The sequence below is a fragment of the Erinaceus europaeus genome, chromosome 4 (assembly GCF_950295315.1).
Source record: "Erinaceus europaeus chromosome 4, mEriEur2.1, whole genome shotgun sequence".
Lineage (NCBI taxonomy): Eukaryota > Metazoa > Chordata > Mammalia > Eulipotyphla > Erinaceidae > Erinaceus > Erinaceus europaeus.
The window spans coordinates 91,287,985-91,312,189 of record NC_080165.1 but is presented as its reverse complement, the minus strand read 5'-3'; the positions used below and the strand labels follow the sequence as shown (position 1 = coordinate 91,312,189).

The 24,205-nt window shown below is 40.2% G+C and overlaps 1 protein-coding gene across 3 annotated transcripts in view; it reads left to right on the top strand.

Annotated features, from left to right (window-relative positions):
* Positions 1-24,205, top strand: part of EFHC1 (EF-hand domain containing 1) — a 178,246-nt gene that overhangs the window by 92,312 nt on the left and 61,729 nt on the right. For all 3 annotated transcript variants that reach the window (XM_060190045.1, XM_060190044.1, XM_060190046.1), the window contains 3 exons: positions 5,945-6,232; positions 20,008-20,157; positions 22,524-22,716. In XM_060190045.1, coding sequence (XP_060046028.1) covers positions 5,945-6,232; positions 20,008-20,157; positions 22,524-22,716 — 631 coding nt within the window. The remainder of the gene's footprint in view (positions 1-5,944; positions 6,233-20,007; positions 20,158-22,523; positions 22,717-24,205) is intronic.

Below are 24,205 nucleotides of genomic sequence, written 5' to 3'. Positions count from 1 at the left end.
AAGCACGTGGTGCAAAGCACAAGGACCAGCACAGAGATCCCAGTTTGAGCCCCCGGCTCCCCACCTGCAAGGGAGTCGCTTCACAAGTGGTGAAGCAGGTCTGCGGGTGTCTATCTTTCTCTCCCCCTCTCTGACTTCCCCATCTCTCTCCATTTCTCTCTGTCCTATCCAACAACAACAACAACAATAATAACTACAACAATAAAACAAGGGCAACAAAAGCGAATAAGTAAATTAAAAAAAAGAAAGAAAGTTTCCCTATTCATTATTCCTCTGGGAATATGGACCAAAGATCTTTATAGGGTGCAGAAGGTGGGAAGTTTGGCTTCTGTAATTACTTCTCCATTAGACATGGGTATTGGCAGGTCGATCTATACCCCCAGCCTGTTTTTATCTTTCCCTAGTAGGGTAGGCCTCTGGAGAGGTGGGGTTCCAGAACATATTGGTGAGGTCAACTATCTAGGGTTTATTTTTTTTATATATTTTCCCTTTTGTTGCCCATCTTTATTGTTGTTGTAGTTATTATTGTTGTTACTGATGACGTCGTCGTTAGAACAGAGAGAAATGGAGAGAGGAAGGGAAGACAAGAGAGGGGGAGAGAAAGACAGACACCCGCAGACCTGCTTCACCACTTGTGAAGCGACTCCCTTGCAAGTGGGGAGCCGGGGGCTCAAACTGGGATCTCTGTGCTGGTCCTTGTGCTTTGCGCCACGTGCACTTAACCTGCTGTGCTACCGCCCGACTGCCAGGGTCAATTCTTTTTATTTGCCAAATCTGGGGAGGCTTTCTTTGCCATCATTCATTCTCTTGACTTATTTATATCAATATTATCTGCTATTTTTGACTCCTTTCTTTCCTGAAACTCTGCGTATTTAAAAAAAAATTTTATTTATAAAAAGGGAACATTGACAAAACCATAGGATAAGAGGGGTACAGCTTCGCACAGTTCCCACCACCAGACCTCCATATACCAACCCCTCCACTGATAGCTTTCCTACTCTTTAACCCTACTTTTTTTCCTGCTTCCATGACTCTTCACTCTCTTGATTTTTCTGTTTGTTTCTTCTCTGAATGCACTTTCTCCTCACATTTTATCTATACACATTTTCTAGATCTCTTCTAATTCTTGAGAAATATGTTTTTGAGAGATTGCACCATTTATGGTTTCAACTGTCACCACAAGACAGAAAACTCAGTATTTACTTCCAATTCTGAATATGTTGTAAATACAAAGCTATATCCCCTGGCCAAGAGCTAGCTTCACCTGAATCCATGGTTGGCACCTCAAGTTCTTCATGTTTCTGACTCATTTTCTTTCTCCAGAGAGTTGCACTTAACTGTATTTTTTAAACCACAGATGTTAATTAAAGCCTGAGTCTTTTTTTTTTTTTTAGTTTTTCATCCTTTTAGTGCTCCCACATTCAGTGAGTTGCCAAGTCTCTTCTTACACTTCTATTTTCTCTACCACTATCATAGTTTAAATGGCATGTTAACTATTAACACGTTATTGACTGTTGTATTAGTCTGGCTCTTGGTCTTTACTTTTTCTTTTTTTAAATTATTATTATTATTATTTTGCTTCCACGGTTATTGCTGGGGCTCAGTGCCTACACTATGAATCCACTGCTCCTAGAAGCCATTTTTTCCCATTTTGTTGCCCTTGTTGTCATTATTGTTATTGTTGCCATTGATGATGTTGTTGTTGGATAGGACAGAGAGAAATGGAGAGAGGAAGAGGAGACACAGGGGGGAGAGAAAGATAGACACCTGCAGACCTGCTTCATCGCTTGTGAGGTGACCCCCTGCAGGTGGAGAGCCAGGGCTCGAACAGGGACCCTTACGCTGGTCCTTGTGCTTTGTGTTGATATGTTTCATATTGGTTTGTTCCCCTTCCCCCCGACCTCTGGCCCTTGCTAGTTTCGTGCCTGCTCCCCCCCCCCCCCGCTTTCTCCCCACCCCCTATGCTAAGGACATCCAGAGTCCCAGGAGCAGCCTGGAGAGAGAATGATGGGGAAGCACATGGTGTGGTGATTTGCCCGTTCGTGAATAAAGATTAAACTGCAGCTTCTCAGCCCAGCCATGTGTCCCCAAGTCTCTGTCTCTGTCTACTGCCACGACGCTAGCCCGGCCTGCTGGAGCCTCCGAATTTAACAACAAATGGTGCCCACGTGGACTTGACCTGCGCATCTCTCAGATAAGTGAAGACAATTTGGCTACCTATGTACTATGGCCTTCTCTTCTTCTTGTGAAGAGATCTCCAAAGGCCTCTGCCCTTTCTTCATGAGACTGTTTCGCTGTTTCTGGAACTTTTATCTCTGGACCACTCTATGGTTTCCGCCCAACGCCAGCCCGCAGGAGCCCAACGCCAGCCCGCATGAGCCAGCTTTCCACCCTGTGGCGTGGGGCATTGGGCGCCGGCTCCCTCCACGCTGCTTGGCCGACATGGCAGGGCCATGGGGCAGGGCCGAGGCGGCCTATCCTGGCTGCCACTCCGGGGCACCTCGGCCCACGCCTTTTGCATGGCTGGCCCACCCGCCCTCCTGCTATGCAGTCTGGGCAGATTCTGGACCACCCGGAGACCACGGGCTCCCTGCCGAAACTGGGCCCCCTGGCTGTCATCCTCAGCTCGGGTCTGAAGGCAGAGGAGCTAGAATACGCAGAGATTTGTGCAGAAATCGCAACCTACAATTCCTAGAAGTGGAGCTGCGCGGGAAGCCACCTCCAGATGGTAAACCCCCCCCCCCCCCCAACAACTAAGACATTACAGATCTAAATTCGTGTTTAAAATGACATGTCTTCGCAACAAAGGTTTCTCTCCTTGTGTATTAAAGACCATATTTACGTGTGTGTTTAAAGTTTGGTAACATTAACTTTAAGGTTAAAAATATAACTTGAAGGCTATATTCTTACCAGACAGAGTTAAATGAAAAAGGTTTTCAAGGTAATTCTCATAAAGATAAAATTAACTTACATTTAAAGTCTGAGGTAAAAATTAGTTTAAATATCAACATATTTTAACTAAGTTGGTCAAAAAAAAAAGTGTGCACACTTAGGGTGTGTCTCCATCTGAATGGGTGTAACAAAAGGTTAAAAAGACGTTGTTGATATGTAAAAGTCTCAAATTCCTTCTCAATTAGAAATGTTAGGTTGCTATGGTTATGATAATAATTCTCATGCCTGAGGCTTTTTTCTTTCTATGGTTCATCTTTGCCTTTCCACATTTTATTGTTTGAACTTTAAACAACCTTAAAATCATACTAAAAAAGACTTCCAATTGTGATAGAGTTATCAATTGTGGTAAACTTCTAACCTGCTACAAGTTTTGTTTCATAAATAAGTGAATTGCAGCTGTCAAGTTCTCTACAGAAAAGCAGAATTCCGATGGCTATATTCCCCATTGAGACAGACGTACAACAATTCACCCCCTGGCAATTCTTTGGTGGATACCTGCTTTGGACTTCTATCGGACTCACTGGTACACCACGGACATTTTGCACAAAACTAGCAGCTTCCCTTATGCTGCTGGGTTTCTCAAAGACTGACTGCAGCCATGCCTTGGGACTCTAGGCCTCACCCTCCCCCCATGCTAGAAAATGCCCATCGAGGCAAGTACGGAGAGAGAATGATGGGGAAGCACATGGTGTGGTGATTTGCCCGTTCATGAATAAAGATTAAACTACAGCTTCTCAGCCCAGCCTCGTGTGTCCTCGAGTCTCTGTCTCTCTCTACCGCCGCAATGCTAGCCTGGCCTGCTGGAGCCTCCGAATTTAACATCACTTTGAGCAACCTGTGCTTAACCTGCTGTGCTCCCGCCCAACCCCCTTAATGTTTTCTAATTAAATTTGTTCTTGGCTTTTATTCTTATAGAAGATCTATTGCTTGATTTATTGCCCAAGCCATAGCTCTGATTTGTCATTTCTCTGGAAAAAAAATATCTGCACACTTGTTTTTATTTCTAGGCTGATTTTAAAAATTTTGTTTCTGCATTTCAAGTTATTATTATTATTATTATTATTTTACCAGAACACTGCTAAGCTCTGGTTTATGCTGGTTCTAGAGGCTGAACTTGAGACCTTTGGTGCCTCAGGGATGAAAATATTTTTGCATAAGCACTATGGTATTTCTGTAGCCTATATTTTTGCCTTTTGAAACCCCGTGCCCGTATCTCCTCCTTCCCACCCATACTCACTTTTAACAACTACCAATTACCAGTCTATTCTCTGAACCCATGAACTTCATTTTTCCTTTGTTGTGTGTGGTTTTATTAGATTCCATATATAAGAAATATCATATGGCATTTGTCTTTCTCTAATCTCACTTAGCATAATGATGCTCTTGAAGTCCATTCTTAGTGTTGTAAATGGAAAGATTTCATTTGTAAGGTTGCATAGTATTACACTATATACATACACATTTATCCATCCGCAAGCACATTTTTTCGAAGTTACTGTTATTGTTTTCTTCAGCTGAATGGTCAGAAGTGAAATTACTGGAATGTGGGTCTTATACATGTATAATTTCACCACTTCAGCACACTTATTTTTTTCATTCAGATAAGCAGACGACAGAGGAAGAGACACTACAGCATCAGAACTTAACTCTCCTGCCTTAACACCATCATTTGGTGCCAGATCTCAAACCTGATGGTGCACATGTCAATGGAAATATCGCCATTGAACTCTCTCCATACCACCTCCCTCTTTTTCTTGAGGAACCTCCGTATTGTTTCCCATGATGGTTATACCAATTTATATTCCTGGGGCTGAGTGGTGTCACACCTGGTTGAGTACACAGATTACCAATTTATTTCCCCACCAAGAATGCACAAGGATGATTTTTCTCCTTGTCCTTTTTTTTTTTTTAAAGACTTTCTTTTTTAAAATATGTATTTATTTGTTGCCATTTGTTTTTATTTTTATTGTTGTAGCTATTACTATTGTTGATGTTGTCGTTGTTGGATAGGTCAGACAGAAATGGAGAGAGGAAGGGAAGACAGAGGGGGAAATATAGAAACCTGCAGACCTGCTTCACCACCTGTGAAGTGACTCCCCTGCAGGTGGGAGCCGTGGGCTCGAACCTGGATTGTTTTGCCAGTCCTTGCGCTTTGTGCCACGTGCGTTTAACCCTCTGCACTACCACCCAAATCCACTCCTTGTCCTTTCTAACACTTGTTATTTATTTGATTTGCATTTTCTTGATGATTAATGATAATGAACATTTGTTATATAACAGTTGGCCATTTTTATATATTTTTTGGAAAATACATTTTCAGATCTTCTGCCCATTTCTTTTCTTTCTTTTTTTTTTTTTTTTTTTGCCTCCAGTGTTATTGCTGGGGTTCAGTGTCGGCACTATGACTTTTCCCTGGAGGCCATTTTTCCAATTTTTGTTGCCCCTTGTTAGATAGTACAGAGAGAAGTCAAGAGAGGAGGGGAAGACAGAAAAGGGAGGAGAAGCATAGGCACTTGCAGGCCTGCTTCACCGACTGTGAGACGACCACCCTGCCGGTGGGGAACGTGGAGCTTGAACCAGGTTCCTTACATGGGTTCTTTCGCTTGGCACCATGTGCGTTCAATCTACTGCACTACTGTTGCCCCCCCCCCCCCCATCTTCGATCCATTTCCAAACTGGTTTGTTTTATTTTTGTTTCTGAGTTGTGAAATTTCTTGACTTTTCTTTTTTAGGATATTAACCCTTTGTTATATATATGATTAGCAAATATTTTCTCCCAGGTACTAGATTTGCCTTTAAGTTTACTGCTGGTTTCCTTGGATGTGCTGAAAGTTTTGTTGAAAGCAGTACGTTTGTTTAGAATGCAGTTTGGCAACATATATGTTAGAAGATAGGAATTATTAATTGTCAGATCTTTTTACTGGAGGGTACTCAAAAATGTTTTTAGATGAGGTATTAATAATGTCTTATCACCTTCCCATACCTATTAAAGGTACTGAAATTTGATGCCTATTTCCAAGAAGATGTTCCCATGTCAACAGAGGAACATTATAGGATTCGTCAAGTGCACATTTACTACTATCTGGAAGATGACAGTATGTCTGTCATGGAACCCATTGTGGAAAACTCTGGGATTCCTCAAGGCAAGTTAATCAAACGCCAGAGACTTCCCAAGAATGATGTTGGAAACCATTACCACTGGAAAGACCTAAATCGAGGAATAAACATTACAATTTATGGAAAAACTTTCCACATTGTTGACTGTGACCATTTCACACAGGTATAGTACATATTTTTGTATGTTGTAGTACTTTAAGCATTATTCTAATTCCTAGAAGGGTGTACATCACTTATTATACTAAGAGAAGACTCTGTAATTTGTTTTGTATGTATATTGATATTTGCTGATAGGACAGTACTCAGTGACATAATTTCCCCCCTCAAAATGATACTGATATGTATTGTTTTAGAGATGAATCATTTGATAAGCCTACAAGTGAAAGGACCAGGAGATATATATCCCAGTAGAGTGCATAGTTTGCCATGTGTGAAGATGTGACTTGAGCCCCTCACTACCACACAGGTGCACCTGCCAAGAGGGAGCTTCAGGAATAGTGGAACAGTGATGTGGTTTCCCTCCTATCTCTCTCTCTCTCTCTCTCACCTTCCCCTAAGAAAAACTTAAAAGAAAAAAAACAGTGTGGTGGCACACTCAGTAGTACACACATGTTACACTGTGTGCAAGAATCCGTTGCTTCTCACCTGCAGAGTGGGAAGCTTTACAAGAATGAAATGGTGCTGCAGGAGTCTCACTCTTTCGCCCTCCCCTGTCTCTATCCCCCCACCCTTCTCAATTTCTGTCTGTATTTATCTAAAAATAAAATTATATCTATAACTAAAATGTGTCTTTCTATAGCAGTGGGCTCATATAGGCAAGAAGCCTCAGGGAAAACCCTGACAACCAAAAAGAAAACATTTGAAATGCTGGTTCAGACAGAGAGTGAGGGAGGTAGTAACCCTACTGGGGTGGAAACATGGAATAGATAGCAGACCATTTATTTAAAGTTTTAGGTTACAAAAATAATACTGCCTCTGTTACTAGATTGAAGCCTAAATTTTCTTTGTGTTATATATATGTGTTATATATATATATTGTGTTATATATATATATGTTATATATATGTGTTATATATATGTGTGTTATGTATATATTGTGTTATATATATATTGTGTTATATGTATATGTTTTTGTAAATTTTGCTTGCTATATTTTGGAGAAACTTGCTACTTCATGAATTTCTGAAATAAACCACTTTAAAAGGAGAGCCTTTTCTATATTGAGAAAAGCCTCTACTTTCTCTATAACATAAATATGAATTTCTGACAATGTAAAGTGAATGCACACATATATTTGGAGGAAAGGAGGGAGGGAAAGAGAAAGAGAAGAAGAGAGAGAGAGAATAGTGGCCATATCAGGCTGGGAGTATGGATCAACCAGTCAACGCCCATGTTCAGCGGGGAAGCAATTACAGAAGCCAGACCTTCCACCTTCTGCATTTCGCAATGACCTTGGGTCCATACTCCCAGAGGGATAAAGAATAGGAAAGCTATTGGGAGGGGATGGGATACAGAGATCTGGTGTGGTGGGAATTATGTGGAGTTTTACCCCTTATCCTATGGTTTTATTTATGTCTCGTTTTTAAATAATAATAATAAAAAAGAATAGTGGCCTTATCACAAAATACAGATATAAGAAAATAAAAGGAGGTGGAGGGTAGATAGCATAATGGTTATGCAAAGAGACTCTCAAGCCTGAGGCTTCAAAATCTCTAGTTCAATACTTTGCACCACCATAAGCCATAGCTGAGCCTTGCTCTGGGGAAAATAATAATAATAATAATAATAAAAAGAAGCTGTGGCATCATGTCATCCCAAAGAAATAGAGAAAAGCAATATAGAAAGTAAAGGTTTAAATCATATGTGACATCTAGAGAATGGAAATACATGAACTTAAAAAAAAAAAAAAAGACCCCTAAACCCAGAAGTAAATAAACTGTCTCTAAGCCTTTGTGAGAACTATGGTAATTACCATTAGGAGGGTGGGGCACATAACTTCAGTGACAAGAGGTGTGTGGAACTATACCTTATAATTATACACTCTTGTAAACCACTATTAATGACCAAAAAAAAAAAAACTGACTTGAAAAAAATAAATTCTTCTTCTAGCGTTTGCCCTTCTTCTGTAGCCAGTCAACAGCATCAGGTTGAGGCTGATGTAAAGTTTCGAGACCTCCTTTGAATCTGGAGAGGTGGCAGTCGTTGACTATGTGGGTCATAGTCTGTCTGTAGCCGCAGGGGCAGTTCGGGTCATCTCTGGCTCCCCAGCTATGGAACATAGCGGTGCACCGACCATGGCCTGTTCGATAGCGATTGAGGAGGGCCCAATCATAACGTGCTAGGTCAAAGCCGGGTTGACGCTTGCAGGGGTCTGTGATGAGGTGTTTGTTCTTTACCTCAGCTGACTGCCAACTCTGTTTCCAAGAGTCTGGAACAGAGAAGTTCAGTGTAGGCATAGGGGACCAGATTGGGTGACGAGACGTCAAGCGTTGGACAGGGTGGGCAGAGATATCCGCGTATATTGGCAGGTGCGGTCAAGTGTAGATGTGGGAAATGAACTTAGATGATGCCGCATCCCGACGAATATCTGGCGGGGCGATGTTGCTAAGAACTGGCAGCCATGGAACCGGGGTGGAATGGATGGTTCCAGAAATTATCCTCATGGAGGAATATAATTTGGAATCGACCAGGTGGACATGGGGCCTACGGAACCATACTGGGGCACAGTATTCTGCAGTGGAATAGCATAATGCCAGTGATGATGATCATAGTGTGGAAGCGCTCGCGCCCCATGAGGAGCTGGCCAGTCTTGCAATGATGTTATTCCTCGCGCCCACCTTTGCTGCAGTTTTTATGAGATGTTTGTGAAATGACAGAGTGCGATCGAGAGTAACGCCAAGATACACTGGCTGGGCTTCATGCCAGATTCTCGTATCGTCAAGCTGCACATTAAGCTCACGCGAGGCCGAGGCATGGTGTAGATGGAAAACAGATGATACCATTTTTGCAGTGCTAGGGATTAGTCGCCATTTTTTACAGTAATCAGATATCAGAGACATGTCTTTCGTGAGTGTTTCCTCAAGGATGTCGAACTTTGATGCCTGAGTTGCACAGCAGATGTCATCGGCGTAGATGAACTTCCTTGAAGAAGTTTCTGGGAGATCATTGATGTAAATATTAAATAGCGTAGGAGCCAGAAAAGAGCCCTGGGGGAGGCCACTTGAGACAAGTCTCCATCTGCTAGACTTGTCACCCAGATGCACCCGGAATCTTTTGTTTTGGAGAAGAAACGATATAGTGTTGGCCACCCATGGAGGCAGGCATCTTGAGATCTTGACTAGGAGACCACGGTGCCAGACCATGTCATAGGCTGCTGTGAGATCAACAAAGACAGCACCCATCTTTAAATTCTTCTGGAATCCATTTTCAATGTAAGTTGAGAGGGCCAGGGCTTGTTCGCAGGTAGATCTTCCTGGGCAGAAACCAGCTTGGGCGGGTGATAGGAATTTCTCTCTAAGATGAGAGATATGTGACAGAAGCAGCCTCTCAAGGAGTTTGTAACACACGGAAAGGAGAGAAATTGGTCTATAGCTGACGGCCAGTGTTGGGTCTTTCTTTGGTTTCAAAACCGCTATTATCTTCGCACAACGCCAAACTTTGGGCATAGACTCAGATTCCAAGATGTGGGACAGGAATGAAGTGAGCCACTTCTTTGCCGTGGGACCCAGGTTAAGAATGAGTTCTGGGGTGATGTTATCATAGCCAGCAGCTGTTCCCGGTTTAACCCTCTTCAAAGCGTCTTCCAGTTCAGACAGTGTAAAGGGAGAGAGTTTTGGAGATGGACAAGATAACCGGAAGTGGGATGACCACTTGTGGGAAATTTCTCTTTTCCAGACTGGGTCGATCTTAGCACGTCCAACTTGAGTTAGGTGACTGGCTACTGAGTTTGGAGATACGGGAGGATGGGAGACGGGAGGGGGTTGGCTACCGGCACCCAGTCTGTGAAGAAGCTTCCAGGCCTTCCTACTTGAGTGGGTGAAGTTCAGACTTTCCGTGAGTTGTTGCCAGCGGGCTTGGTGTGCTGCATCCAGGGAGGCAATGAGATGGTCAGCCACATCATACTCATCATACTGCTTTAGTAGTTGCTCCTATTCAGCATCAAGACAAGGCGTATAGTTAGCACGTCTCCCACGAGGAATGGCTTGGGAAGCTGCTTTGAAGATGGCTTGGCGGAAGCGCCTGTAGGAATCTTCAGAGGAGATAGAGTTAATTGGAATTGCAGGAATAGATTTGTTGGTAAGATCACTGAACAGACACCAGTTTGCTTTCCGAAAGTTCCATCTTAGTTTCTTTGAGCACAGAATCAGTGGGAGCTGGAGACCAATGTGGATGATAGCTGGGCGTTGATGACTGTGCGGGAAGATCTTGAGAACTTGTCTCGTAGCAGGAAAGGCTTGGCCGTTGACTGTGCTAATCCAGCACAGGTCGGGTGATGAGTCTTTATTCCATATAGCACTGTGAAAAGAGCCTGGCTGTTTGGGATCATATAATAGGGAGAGGTCATTCGCTGAAGCCCAGTTGGCTAAGATAGAGCCGTCAGCACGAGTGGAGGAATATCCCCAGTCTTGGTGATGACTATTAAAGTCTCCAACGTAAACGGCTGGGTGATTCGGGCTAGGCAGGACCTCATTATCCCATGAGGCACTGGGAGGCTTATATATGTTGACAAGCTGAATAGTTCCAATAGTAATGGAGTCGTAGAAGGTCGAAGAGGCCGTATGGTAAACGTCCGCAAGACACGATTTGGCATAGATGGCTCGGCCGTGTTTAGGATGGAGATTATAGCATATTAAATCGAATCCACTGATGGTGAATCGAGCAGCTTCATCGACTGCTATATAAAAAAATAAATCATTTCTCATAACATAAAAATGTAGGTAAAGGTTCTATCCATCTTTAAGCTACTGTCCCCTTCATACATGTTTTGTTGTCTATTTTCAGGTATGGGAGGTCCTTTCTTTTTTTTAATCGTAGGCATTTTCAGACTTGTACCAACAATGAGAAATTATTAAATGTTTATGTAAACTTTAAGATGTTACAATTATTTTTATAATTTTGTCTTTGTGGACAGTTTGAACACTTGTAACATGGTCACTGAATCATTGATGTAAGCCATTATGTATCAGGTCTTATAATTATGTGTGGCCCACTCTGTTTTGTAAAATTGCCACAAACCGAATTTGTAAACATGGAATCATTTCTCCTCAGAAGCAAGGTTTAGGGCCCTATAAACCCTTGGTCAGATCATTTTCGTCAACAGATCAATACATAACCCTGTTTTATCTGTATTTCTATAACTCAGGTCTGCATGGAGCTTACCTAACACACATATTTTCTCCTTAAGGTACTTCATAGTGACCTTTAAATAGTTGTGGTAAATATAAATGCAGTATAAAACTTTGATAATTTTAACCATTTTTAGAGTACAGTTCAGTGTAATTAAGCACATATTACAGCTTTCTTTTTTAAAAATTAAGATATTGATTTACCACTGTTTTACAACAGGGGTGAGGAATGTTTAGCCCAGGGTTATAAATTATTTGGTCTGGCTTTGCTAAGGCAACCACAGGCTAGACTCAAAATTAATAAATCTGGGAACTGTTCTCATAACATTAAGTGCTATTTTTTAAGTTGATAATTTTGTCTGGCTTGTGAATGATGTTATAAATACCCAAATGAACCTTGGCTAAAAAAAAAAAAAAAGAAGCTCCCTATCCTTATTTTACAATAATATATCATTTTTAGGCTTTCAGCACTAAAACTTTTCAACACTTCTTTATTATCAAAGTCATTTTGGGCTGTGAGACAATACTTCAGCATTTAATTTGGGTGCGCTTTAGACAGTAAAAACATCAAAACAAAGAACAATAGTGACTAAAGTGACTGAATAAACCACAGAAAGGCCACTTTCAGTAAGAAAGCTGAAACAAAAACACAGAATGTCATCTTGTTAGGCAATCCAGAAATCTGATCACTAATAGGACATTTGTGAAGGATAACAAAAGGCAAAAGGGCTACAGGTATAAATAAATATCAAGTAAATAAATTTGCAAATACAGAATTGGTGAATAATGAGGAGTAGTTAATTTAGTGATTGATAATTGATTAAAACTATGTATCCTGGCACTAGTGGTTAGATTAATTAGGCTTTTAACACTGTCTGTTAGGATAGAAGGTAACTAACTCCTTTCCCAATTTAAAATCGATATGATTATTATTTAGTTTGATTTTCTTTAGGGCTCGAGCTATGAATGAATAACAAAGATGGTTGTCTTTATGGTGTGGGTTAGACATATACCATCTTTTCTTTTTTTATTGGATAGAAACAGAGAGAAATTGAGGGTGAGGGCAAGATAGAGAGAGGAAGAAGGAGAGGGAGAGAGAGAGAGACAGAGAGACACGTGCAGCACTGCTTCACCACTTCTGAAGCTTTCTTCCTGCAGGTGGGAAAACATATACCATCTTTATTCAAATATATCATCACTACTATTCCATCTCACCTTTCCCTCACTGCTCTAAGATATTTGTTCCTGTGAATAGAAAGAACTGAGCCTGTTACAAAATATAAAGCTCCAAGTTAGAGATCTAAAGCTAATCTTGTTAGTTTTTAATTTTTAAATATATTTTTATTATTGGATAGAGACAGAAAGGAATTGAGAGGAGGAGGTAGAGAGGTAGAGAAGGAAAGGGACAGAGAGACACTCGCAGCCCTGTTTTACCACTTGTGAAACTTCCCCCTGCAGGTAGGGACCAGGGGCTTGAACCTGGTTCTTGCACACTGTAATGTGTATGTTTATCTAGGTGCACTACTGCCTGGCTCCTAAAGCTTATCTTTATGAAAATTACTGCTACTCTGGCAGCTATGACTCTTGTTCCCTAAATGTTAGTGTGTGAGAAATAGTGTTTTGTTTTTAAAAGGTAACTAAAAACTTACTTGAGCACCAGTCCAACTGGATTGTTTCAGTTTACCCTCAGCTTTGCTGTAGATTCTAGCCCTAAGAATGGAAGCAGCAATGGCATTCCGAACCTAAAAAGGTTGTAGGGGTAGTGTTTTCCAATAACCAGAGGCACTTCCAAGATACATACAGTGTTAGATATGGCTGGGAAAAGCTTAATCCCTGTGACTGAATGTGCCTTACTGACTGTTTTTGTTGAAAGTACCCCTGCAGAGAATGTGTAAAATTTTGCTTTCCTGTGACCCACCAGCTTGTCTGTTTTCCAATGTGGAGGGATCTTTCTTTCTTTATTAGTGATTTCATATTGATTTACAAAATTACAAGATATTTGGGGGCGGGGGGTACAACTCGGTATTATTCCTACCACCAGAATTCTGGATCCCCAGTCTCTCCATTGTAAACTACAGTCGTTCTCCCATGGTTGCAGATAAATAGCTATTATTTCTACAGCTATCTATCTGTATTTATATATATCCCCCCTCTTTTTAAGGTCCCATCCACTCTTCCTTTCCAAGTCACATGTACACCTATCACTACATCCAAATGTCTCTCCTATTTTTCTCCTTTTTCTTTGGGTCCTGATGGAGTTGGAGTTCAGAGCCCTCTGGTCATCTTCCCCCTATCATTTCTCCCACACTGGAGTATGGATCAAAATTACTTTTGGGGTGCAGAAGGTAGTTCTGACTTCTGTAATTGATTCTTCACTGGACATGGGTGCTGGCAGGTTTATCCATACCCCCAGCCTGTGTCTATCTTTCCCTAGTGATGTAGGGCTCTGGAGAGCTGAGGTTCCATGACAAATTGGTGAGGTCATCTGCCCAGGGAAGTCAGAATGGAATCATGATAGCATCTGTAACTTTGTGGCTGAAAGGCAGCAAGATATAAAGGCTACAAGTGGGACAAAATGATTAAAGAACAGGAAACAAAAGTAGGAGTAGAGCAGATGAGAACAGGGACCTTATGGTGGAAAGAAGCTAGGAAGTACATTTTAGGAATTTTTCATAGTTTTTTGCTTGAGTTTGATAGAACATGAAGTTGGACAAAAATATTGTTTTGAGAAGATGGTGTCAGAGAAGAGAAAAGGGCTAGAAAGTTGGGTTAGGGCAGAGAGTAGCTCCCATTCTTCAAAAATAAAAATCTATGAATAAAATTAGCTGTTAACTCCATCCACCTGACCCAGGGCCTATATATATATATTAAACACAGGAGCCTGTGTAACCTCGGGGTCCCTATTGGTCTGAGCTTGCAGCTCATCGTCACAGCTGGGAACATTGCAGGCTGCCCTCATTTCAGGACCAGTCTTCCTAGAGTGGCAGGGAAGGATGCCATAGCCTCCCTTCAGAGAATGGGGCAGTCCTGGAGGGATTTTTCTCTTTCTGTCTTCTTAGCCTCAAGGACATTAAATTCTTTTCTCTCTTTTGAGGATATTTCAAAATAATCTAAAGAGTTAGGTTTTTCCAAGCGACAAGAACAATAGTCAACCTTAGAACGCTTCTACATTCCTGACAAAGTTCCTAATATAAGGTTAGCAGGGAGCCATTTATCTGTTGGGAGTGATAGAAAGGAGCAAAAGACCCACGAAGCACTTTAATGTATAATCCTGCTATAATAATACATGAGAGTCTAAGGCTTCAACCACTGTGCTACCTACCTCTCGAGTTCCTACTACACTAATAAAAGGGAGAGAAAAAAAATTTTTAGTGTGGTGCCACTCCTAGGTTAATTAAAAAATTAAAAAATATATTTATTTGTTTATTTATTCCCTTTTGTTGCCCCTGTTGATTTAACATTTTAGTTGTTTTTGATGTCGTCGTCGTTGGGTAGGACAGAGAGAATGGAGAGAGGAGGGGAAGACAGAGAGGGAGAGAAAGATAGACACCTGCAGACCTGCTTCATCACCTGTGAATCGACTGCCCTGGAGGTGGGGAGCTGGGGACTTGAACCGGGATCCTTACACTGGTCCTTGTGCCACATCCGCTTAACCTGCTGTGCTACCGCCCAACTCCCTAATTTTTCAATTCTTAATTTTTCAGATTGAGAGAGGTAGAGGTACCAGAGTACTTCATGCATGGTAAGGCACATGCTCTATTGGGTGAGCTGCCTTCTGGTCTGGGAGATAGGAAATTTATTGTTAGTCATTAATACTAGTCCAGTTTTAACAGATATTAAGGTCATAATATTTTAGTATTTTCTTTTTAAAACTTGCTTTTTAATTTTATTATTTATTATTTATTGCATAGAGACAGAGAAATTAGGAATGGAGGGAGAGAGAGAGAGAGAGAGAGAGACCTGCATCATTGTTTTACCAATCATGAAGCTTACAGGTGGGACCTGGGGTTTGAACCCAGATCCTTGTGTACTGTAACATGTTTGCACAAAAGGATGCACCACCACCCAGCCTCTTAATATTTTAATATTGAGAGTATACTAGAAACTACCTATAAAATCTTAAATGCTAAGATCGTAAGTTACTCAAACATTTGGGTCCTGAGTGCTACATTTTTTAAATTGAATTTTCCAAATGCTAACTTCACAATTGCAAAAAGAAGCCCAGATTTCAGGTTCATTTTCATTCTAAACTGTGAATACATCCCATGAAACAGTTTTCTTTCTTATCCCCTGATTTCCAAAGGTACTTTACTGTGGTGATTTTAAGATGAAATGTCAAGTTGTAGTCAATGATATAGTGACTCTATATACTGTTTCTTTATTCATAATTAGGAAAATTAAATCTAAGGTCATTTCAAATTTAGACACTTTCCTTTTTTTTTTTTTCTTGTCTTAGCTGAGCACTTGACTTCTCTTTCTTATTGTGCTAAAATATTTTCTGATCTAAAATAATCAATGAGTATGCCTTTTTTTTTCTTCCCCTGGTGGAAGGAATTAGTTATATACCTGTTTTAAGTAACTTAAAAAGTTGGCAATTTGGGGAACTGGAAGATGGTATACCTAGTAGAGTGTACATTTTACCATGAGTGAGCATCCAGGTTCAAGGCCTCGACTGTGTCGTGTGGGAGCATCATGCAAAGGGAAAGCTTCAGGAGTAGTGGGGCAATGCTGTGGTATCTCTTCTCTCTCCCTTTCACTTTTATCTTAAAAAAAAAAAGTCCACCACTAACAGAGGTGCAAAGTTCCAGTGATGACCATGATGGCACAAAACAAAGACAGTCCAGGGATTTTACTTTAGCTCAGTTTTACCATACCATTGTGCAGCTTGTCTCATATCTAATATGAATCACATGGTGTAAGCAATCCCAGACTTAGCTTTCTTCTTGTATTTTTAACTAAATTTCACTGGTCTGAATTCATATTTAAAACCAGCTATTGTACCATCTTCCAAGTAAGCTTTTTTTTTTTTTTTTTTTATTTAAGAAAGGATTAATTAACAAAACTATAGGGTAGGAGGGGTACTACTCCACACAATTCCCACTGCCCAATCTCCATATCCCACCCCCTCCCCAGTAGCTTTCCCATTCTCTATCCCTCTGGGAGCATGGACCCAGGGTCATTGAGGGTTGCAGAAGGTAGAAGGTCTGGCTTCTGTAATTGCTTCCCCGCTGAACATGGGCGTTGACTGGTCAGTCCATACTCCCAGTCTGCCTCTCTCTTTCCCTAGTAGGGTGAGTCTCTGGGGAAGCTGAGCTCCAGGACACATGGTAGGGTCTTCAATCCAGGGAAGGCTGGCTAGCATCCTGATGGCATCTGGAACCTGGTGACTGAAAAGAGAGTTAACATACAAAGCCAAACAAATTGTTGAGCAATCATGGACCCAAAGCTTGGAATAGTGGAGAGGAAGTGTTAGGGAGGGTACTCACTGCAAACTCTAGTATACTTCTGCTTTCTTACTTTGGTGCCATACTCCAAACTCAGTCAATTTCTGCTTTGCGTTTCTACTTCTTTTTTTTTTTTTTTTACATGCATAACATTCCCCAGATTCCCATTTAACAATACAACCCCCACTATTTCATTCATCATTTTTCATGGACCTGTATTCTCCCCACCCACCCACCCCAGAGTCTTTTACTTTGGTGTAATTACTACTCCAATTCCATTTCAGGTTTGACTTGTGTTTTCTTTTCTAATCTTGTTTTTCAACTTCGGCCTGAGAGTGAGATCATCCCATATTCATCCTTCTGTTTCTGACTTATTTCACTCAACATGATTTTTTCAAGGTCCATCCAAGATCGGCTGAAAACGGTGAAGTCACCATTTTTTACAGCTGAGTAGTATTCCATTGTGTATATATACCACAACTTGCTCAGCCACTCATCTGTTTTTGGACACCTGGGTTGCTTCCAGGTTTTGGCTATTACAAATTGTGCTGCCAAGAACATATGTGTACACAGATCTTTTTGGATGGATGTGTTGGGTTCCTTAAGATATATCCCCAGGAGGGGAATTGCAGGGTCATAGCTAGGTAGGTCCATTTCTAGCCTTCTGAGAGTTCTCCAGACTGTTCTCCACAGAGGTTGGACCAATTGACATTCCCACCAGCAGTGCAGGAGGGTTCCTTTGACCCCACACCCTCTCCAGCATTTGCTGCTGTTACCTTTTCTGATGTATGACATTCTCACAGGAGTGAAGTGATATCTCATTGTTGTCTTGATTTGCATTTCTCTGACAATCAGAGACTTGGAGCATTTTTTCATGTGTTTCTCGGCCTTTTGGATCTCTTCTGTGGTGAATATTCTGTCCAAGTCCTCCCCCCATTTTTGGATGGGGTTATTTGTTGTCTTGTTGTTGAGTCTGGCAAGCTCTTTATATATGTCGGTTATTAAACTCTTATCTGATGTATGGCATGTAAAGATCTTCTCCCATTCTGTGAGGGGTCTCTTGATTTGGGTAGTGGTTTCTTTTGCTGTGAAGAAGCTTTTTAATTTGATGTAGTCCCATAGGTTTATACTTGCCTTAGTCTTCCTTGTAATTGGATTCGTTTCATTGAAAATGTCTTTAAAATTTATGCGGAAAAAAGTTCTTCCAATATTTTCCTCTAAGTATCTGATAGTTTCTGGTCTAACATCCAAGTCCTTGATCCACTTGGAATTTACTTTTGTATTTGGTGAAATACAGTGATTCAGTTTCATTCTTCTGCATGTTTCAACCCATTGTTTCCAACACCATTTGTTGAAGAGACTCTGCTTTCCCCATATAATAGTCTGGGCCCCTTTGTCAAAGATTAGATGTCCATACGTGTGGGGCCTCATTTCTGGGCTCTCAATTCTATTCCACTGGTCAGTGTGTCTGTTCATGTTCCAGTACCAAGCAGTTTTGATGACAATGGCCCTATAATACAGTTTGAGATCTGGGAGTGTGATGCCTCCGGTTCTGTTATTTTTTCTCAAGATTGTTTTGGCAATTCTAGGTCTTTTCTGGTTCCAGATAAACATTTGTAGCATTTGTTCTATTCTCTTAAAAAATGTGCCTGTGATTTTGATGGGGATAGCATTAAATTTGTAGATGGCTCTGGGTAATATATTCATTTTGATGATGTTAATTCTTCCAACCCATGAACATGAAATATCTTTCCACTTCTTTGTGTCTTTTTCAGTTTCCTTGAGTAGTGACTCATAATTTTCAGTATACAAGTCTTTCACTTCTTTGGTTAGGTTTACTCCTAGATATTTTATTGTTTTTGTTGCTATAGAAAACGGAACTGATTTCTGGATTTCAATTTCTTCTAACTTAGTGTTTGCATAGAGGAATGCCACTTACTTTTGAATGTTAATTTTATAGCCTGACACATTACTGTATTGCCTGATGATTTCCAAAAGCTTCTTGCTGGATTCCTTAGGTTTTTCCATGTATACTATCATGTCATCTGCAAATAAGGAGAGTTTGACTTCTTCTCTTCCAATCTGTATGCCTTTAATTCCTTGCTCCTGCCTGATTGCTATGGCAAGAACTTCCAACACTATGTTGAATAGTAATGGTGATAGTGGGCAGCCCTGTCTAGTACCTGATCTGAGGGGAAATTCTTCCAGTTTTTCACCATTGAGTATGATGTTGGCTGTAGGGTTGCTATATATAGACTCCACTATCTTCAGGAATTTTCCATCTATTCCCATTTTTTGTAGTGTTTTGATCATAAAGGGATGTTGTATTTTGTCAAAGGCTTTCTCTGCATCTATTGATATGACCATGTGGTTTTTGGTCTTGCTTTTGTTGATGTGGTGGATCACATTGATTGATTTACGTATATTAAACCAACCCTGCATGCCTGGGATAAACCCCACTTGATCATGATGAACAATCTTTTTGATATACTGCTGTATCCGGTTGGCTAGAATTTTGTTCAATATTTTCGCATCTATGTTCATCAGAGATATTGGTCTGTAGTTTTCTTTTTTGGTTGTGTCCCTGTCTGCTTTTGGTATCAGGGTGATGTTTGCTTCATAGAAGCTGGCAGGGAGTATTCCAGTGTCTTCAATCTTCTGGAAGACTTTAAAAAGTAGAGGTATTAGTTCTTCTTTGAAAGTTTTTTAGAATTCATTTGTAAAACCATCTGGTCCAGGACTTTTATTTTTGGGAAGATTTTTGATAACTGTTTCAATTTCATTAGCTGTGATGGGCCTGTTCATGTTATCCACTTCCTCTTTACTTAGTTTTGGAAGTTGGTAGGTATCTAGGAAATCATTCATTTCTTCCAGGTTCTCTAGCTTGGTGGCACAAGTAAGCATATTTTCTAGTAGCTTTGTAACATATAATATACATAATGTAACCCATATAAAATATAGAATTCAACTATCTGCGTTACAGAATTGGGTCAATTGGAGACAAGTACTGCTAAAAAAATGTGCAAGCAGCAAAAGCTAATGGTTAAATGGGGCAATGGCACAGAAATTATTATTACACTTAGTTTATGTGATCTATTATTTTAAGAACCTTCAAGAAAGATAGTCATTTGAAAATCTGAATTATTTAGGAATTTCTGGAAAGTCAGGGAATTGAGTTAAATCCGCCAGAGAAGATGGCTCTTGATCCTTACACAGAACTCCGGAAGCAGCCTCTTCGTAAGTATGTCACCCCATCGGATTTTGATCAACTCAAGCAGTTTCTCACCTTTGACAAACAAGTAAGTAATTTATGCACCTCAGTAGTTTACTGAATTTCCAAATGTGTCATGTATTTACTAGCAAGTTATCTTTGTAGAGGTGTGTTTTGAAATTTTACATGTTTAATCTGACCATTTGGATACAGTGTTATCTTTTTGATTTCATCTAGAGGTGGAATATAGAGATGTTAAATTAGAGATGCAAAGAAAATTGTGGAGTTGTGTCTTGTCATTTCCACTAAATATTTAAATCTTATATAACGATTCCACTATGACATCTGCTTCCCACTTTACACCTTCAGCTGACTACTTTTCCCAAATGTGAGTTCCCATGGAGTGCTTTGGGAAACCGTAAATGAATCACTGGGAAATTTCAAATCTATTGCATTTATGTAAGTTGGCAATGTTAAGATAGTTATTTTATAAAAATTACATTGCAGATGCTTCCTTGTAAATTTCACATTAACAAAAGAGTACAGAATGTTTTGGGTATTTTCCAGCTCTATTTCAACCTTCCTGTCTGATCCCTGTGGGATGGTGTGTATAGACAGACTTATCATCTCCTTTTTGTACTAAAGTAAAAGACAAAAAAGGTAGAGATCACCCTCAGTAGTACTTTGCTGCTTTTTTTTTTCTCTCTCTCAAAAACAAAGTTCCTTTTAGTTAAGAAAATTACACCAATACTAGTGAGGACTTTTAAATACATTCTGTATATGAATCTTACCTGTTAATATTTTGTATTTAAAGACTGTGTTGACAGAATAAAAGAAACTAATAAAGAAAAATTAGTTCTACACTAATTACTTATAAACCATTCACGTATACCTTTATTAATACACATAAACCACTGTGTAGAGGGCCCCTTGCTCTTTCAATTCAGCTTTTCTTTCACCAATATTTTGAAGCAAAGTGAATTCTTTCTTAGCATAAGTTATAAACTACTATTAATTACTACTTTCCAGCGGTTAAAATCTGGTACATAATTTCAGATGTTTTTGTATCCTTGGTAAATATTTCTTCATTAAAAAAAAGCCAGCTGAGATGTCTCTCTCCCTCTTTCTCTTTTTCTTTTGCCTCCAGGGTTATTGCTGGCCATGGCTCCTGGCACCCATTTTTTCCATTTTCTTGGATAGGACAGAGAGAAATTGAGAAAGGAGGAGTCAGAGAGTGAGAGAAAAAGAAAGACATCTGCAGATCAGCTTTGCAGCTTGGGAGGTGATCACCCTGCAGGTGGGGAGCAGGAGCTCCAACCCGATTGTTGCTCAGGGCCTTCTACTTAGTGCTATGTGCACTTAGCCCAGTGCCAGACTGCCCACCCACCTCCCCTGAGACTTCTTTATAGTCTTTCTAGCTGTTACTTTCATTATTGTCTGACATAGAGATGCTAAAAGGGGAAGCAATTACAGAAGACAGACCTTCAACCTTCTGTATCCCACAAATGATCTTGGGTCCATACTCTCTGAAGCATAAAGAGTAGGAAAGCCATCAGGGGAGGGGATGGGATACGGAGATCTGGTGGTGGGAACTGTGCGAAGTTGTACCCCTCTTTTCTTTTTTTTTTTTTTTTTTTTTTTTTACCAGAGCACTGCTCAGCTCTGGCTTGTGGTGGTGCAGGGGATTGAACCTGGGACTTTGGAGCCTCAGGCATGAGAATCTCTTTGCATAACCATTATGCTATCTACCCCTGCCCTAGTTGTACCCCTCTTATCCTATGTTTTTGTCAGTGTTTCCTTTTTATAAATAAAAAATAAAAAAAATGATAAACTCTCCACTTGTAGAATTCTCTTTTACTTTAATGAATTTTTAAATTTTTCCAAAATGTATTTATTATTTTTTTAAAAGTTTTTTTTTTTTTTTTTAATTATCACTGTGGCTACACTGCTCCAAGCCAACTTTTTAGATAGAAAGACAGGGCTGGGGAGATAGCATAATAATTATCTAAAAGACATTCATGCCTGAGGCTTTAAGGTCCCAGGCTCAATCCCCATCTCCACTATAAGCCAGAGCTGAGCAGTGCTCTGGTGTGTTGTATCTGTCTGTTTTCCTGTGTCTTGCTGTCTTTCTTTATCTCATTAAAATAAATAAAATACTTAGAGAAAGAAAAAGAGAAAGACAACACAACAACAATGAAACTGTGTTCAAATCTCAGTTATACCTATGGTAAAACAAGTATATTATCCAAATGAGCTACCTTACCAGCCCCACTTATTGATTTTTTTTTTTTTTTTTAACCAGAGCACTGTTCAGCTTTGGCTTATTATGGTATGGGGGATTGAACCTGGGACTTGGGAGGCTCAGGCATGAGAATCTGTTGGCATAACCATTATGCTATCTACCCTCCGCCCACTTGTTGAGTTCTTAAAGTCACTACTTTGGATTTCCCAAAGGTCCTTCGATTCTATGCAATCTGGGATGATACCGACAGCATGTTTGGTGAATGTCGGAACTATATCATTCATTACTATCTGATGGACGACACAGTGGAAATTCGAGAGGTCCATGAACGGAACAATGGGCGTGATCCCTTCCCACTCCTGATGAACCGACAACGCATGCCAAAAATTTTGGTGGAGAATGCAGGTATGTTTACTCAGCCTACCCTCTGTGACTGGGAACCTTTTCGGGTTTGCAAAGGCATTACTTAACCAATGTGATCATTTCCTTTATATTTGTAAGACTTTTGGTGTGATCTCGTGTTCTTGAAAAAGGACTTTTCCATAATTTCTATCCCTTACTTGCTTTTATTCCATTGACTTCAAAATGATCTGGTGGAAATAACTGGTACCCAAATAAGAAATTAGAGGCTTTAAGCAAATTGGATTTTAAAGACTAAGTTGAGCCTACTCATATATATTTCTTGACCATTACAATTATCTTTTAATAATACATTGTTAACTATGAAAAAGAATTGAATTGCAGAAGGTAGAAGGTCTGGCTTCTGTAGTTGCTTCCCCACTGAACATGGGCGTTGACTGGTCGGTCCATACCCCCAGTCTGCCTCTCTCTTTCCCTAGTAGGGTGAGTCTCTGGGGAAGCTGAGCTCCAGGACACATTGGTGGGGTCTTCAATCCAGGGAAGCCTAGCCAGCATCCTGGTGGCATCTGGAACCTGGTGATTGAAAAGAGAGTTAACATATGAAGCCAAACAATTTGTTGAGCAATCATGGATCCCAAGCTTGGAATAGTGGAGAGGAAGTGTTAGGGAGGTACTCACTGCAAACTCTAGTGTAATCCTGCTTTCAGGTATATATTTTGCAGTACTTTATGGATACATGTGCACATAAGCTCTCTCTCACATGCTCCCAGAGGGATAGAGAATGGGAAAGCTACCATGGGAGGAAGTGGGTTATGGGGATCGGGTGGTGGGAACTGTGTGGAGTTGTACCCCTCCTACCTTATGCTTTTGTTCACTAATCCTTTCTTAAATAAAAAATTAAAAAAAAAAAAAGAATTGAAGATTGTGATCATTGGGAAAAGAAGTAAACCAAATGTGAAGGTATATTTTGATAAATTTGTAGTAGTTAGACATAATATAGAAAATGTAGGGGGGTAGATAGCCTAATGACTATGCAAAGAGACTCTAATGCCTGAGTTTCCAAAGTCCCAGGTTCAATCCCCTGCACCACCATAAACCACCGCTGAGCAGTGCTCTGGTAACAACAACAACAACAACAAAAAATGTAGGGGAGGGCCAGATAGTGGTATACTTGGTTAAATACACGTTATAATGCACAAGGACCTGGGTTTAAGCCTCAGTTCCCCACCTGCAGGGGTAAAGCTTCACAGGTGGTAAATTAGAGCTGCAGGCATCTCTCTGTTTCTCTCCACTGCCTACCCTGCCCCTCTCAATTTCTCTCTGTCTCTACCCAATAATAAGTTAAATAAAAATAAAAATATTTATTAAAAAAGAATGTATAAGAAAGCAAAATTGATGCACATTAATGCATCATTCTGTATAGAAAAAGGTAAAATAATGTACATTATTCAGTAACATTTATATAAATTAAAATACAAGATAGTATACATAGTATACATACAACTAAAAAGCTGTACATTAGATAGGCTACATG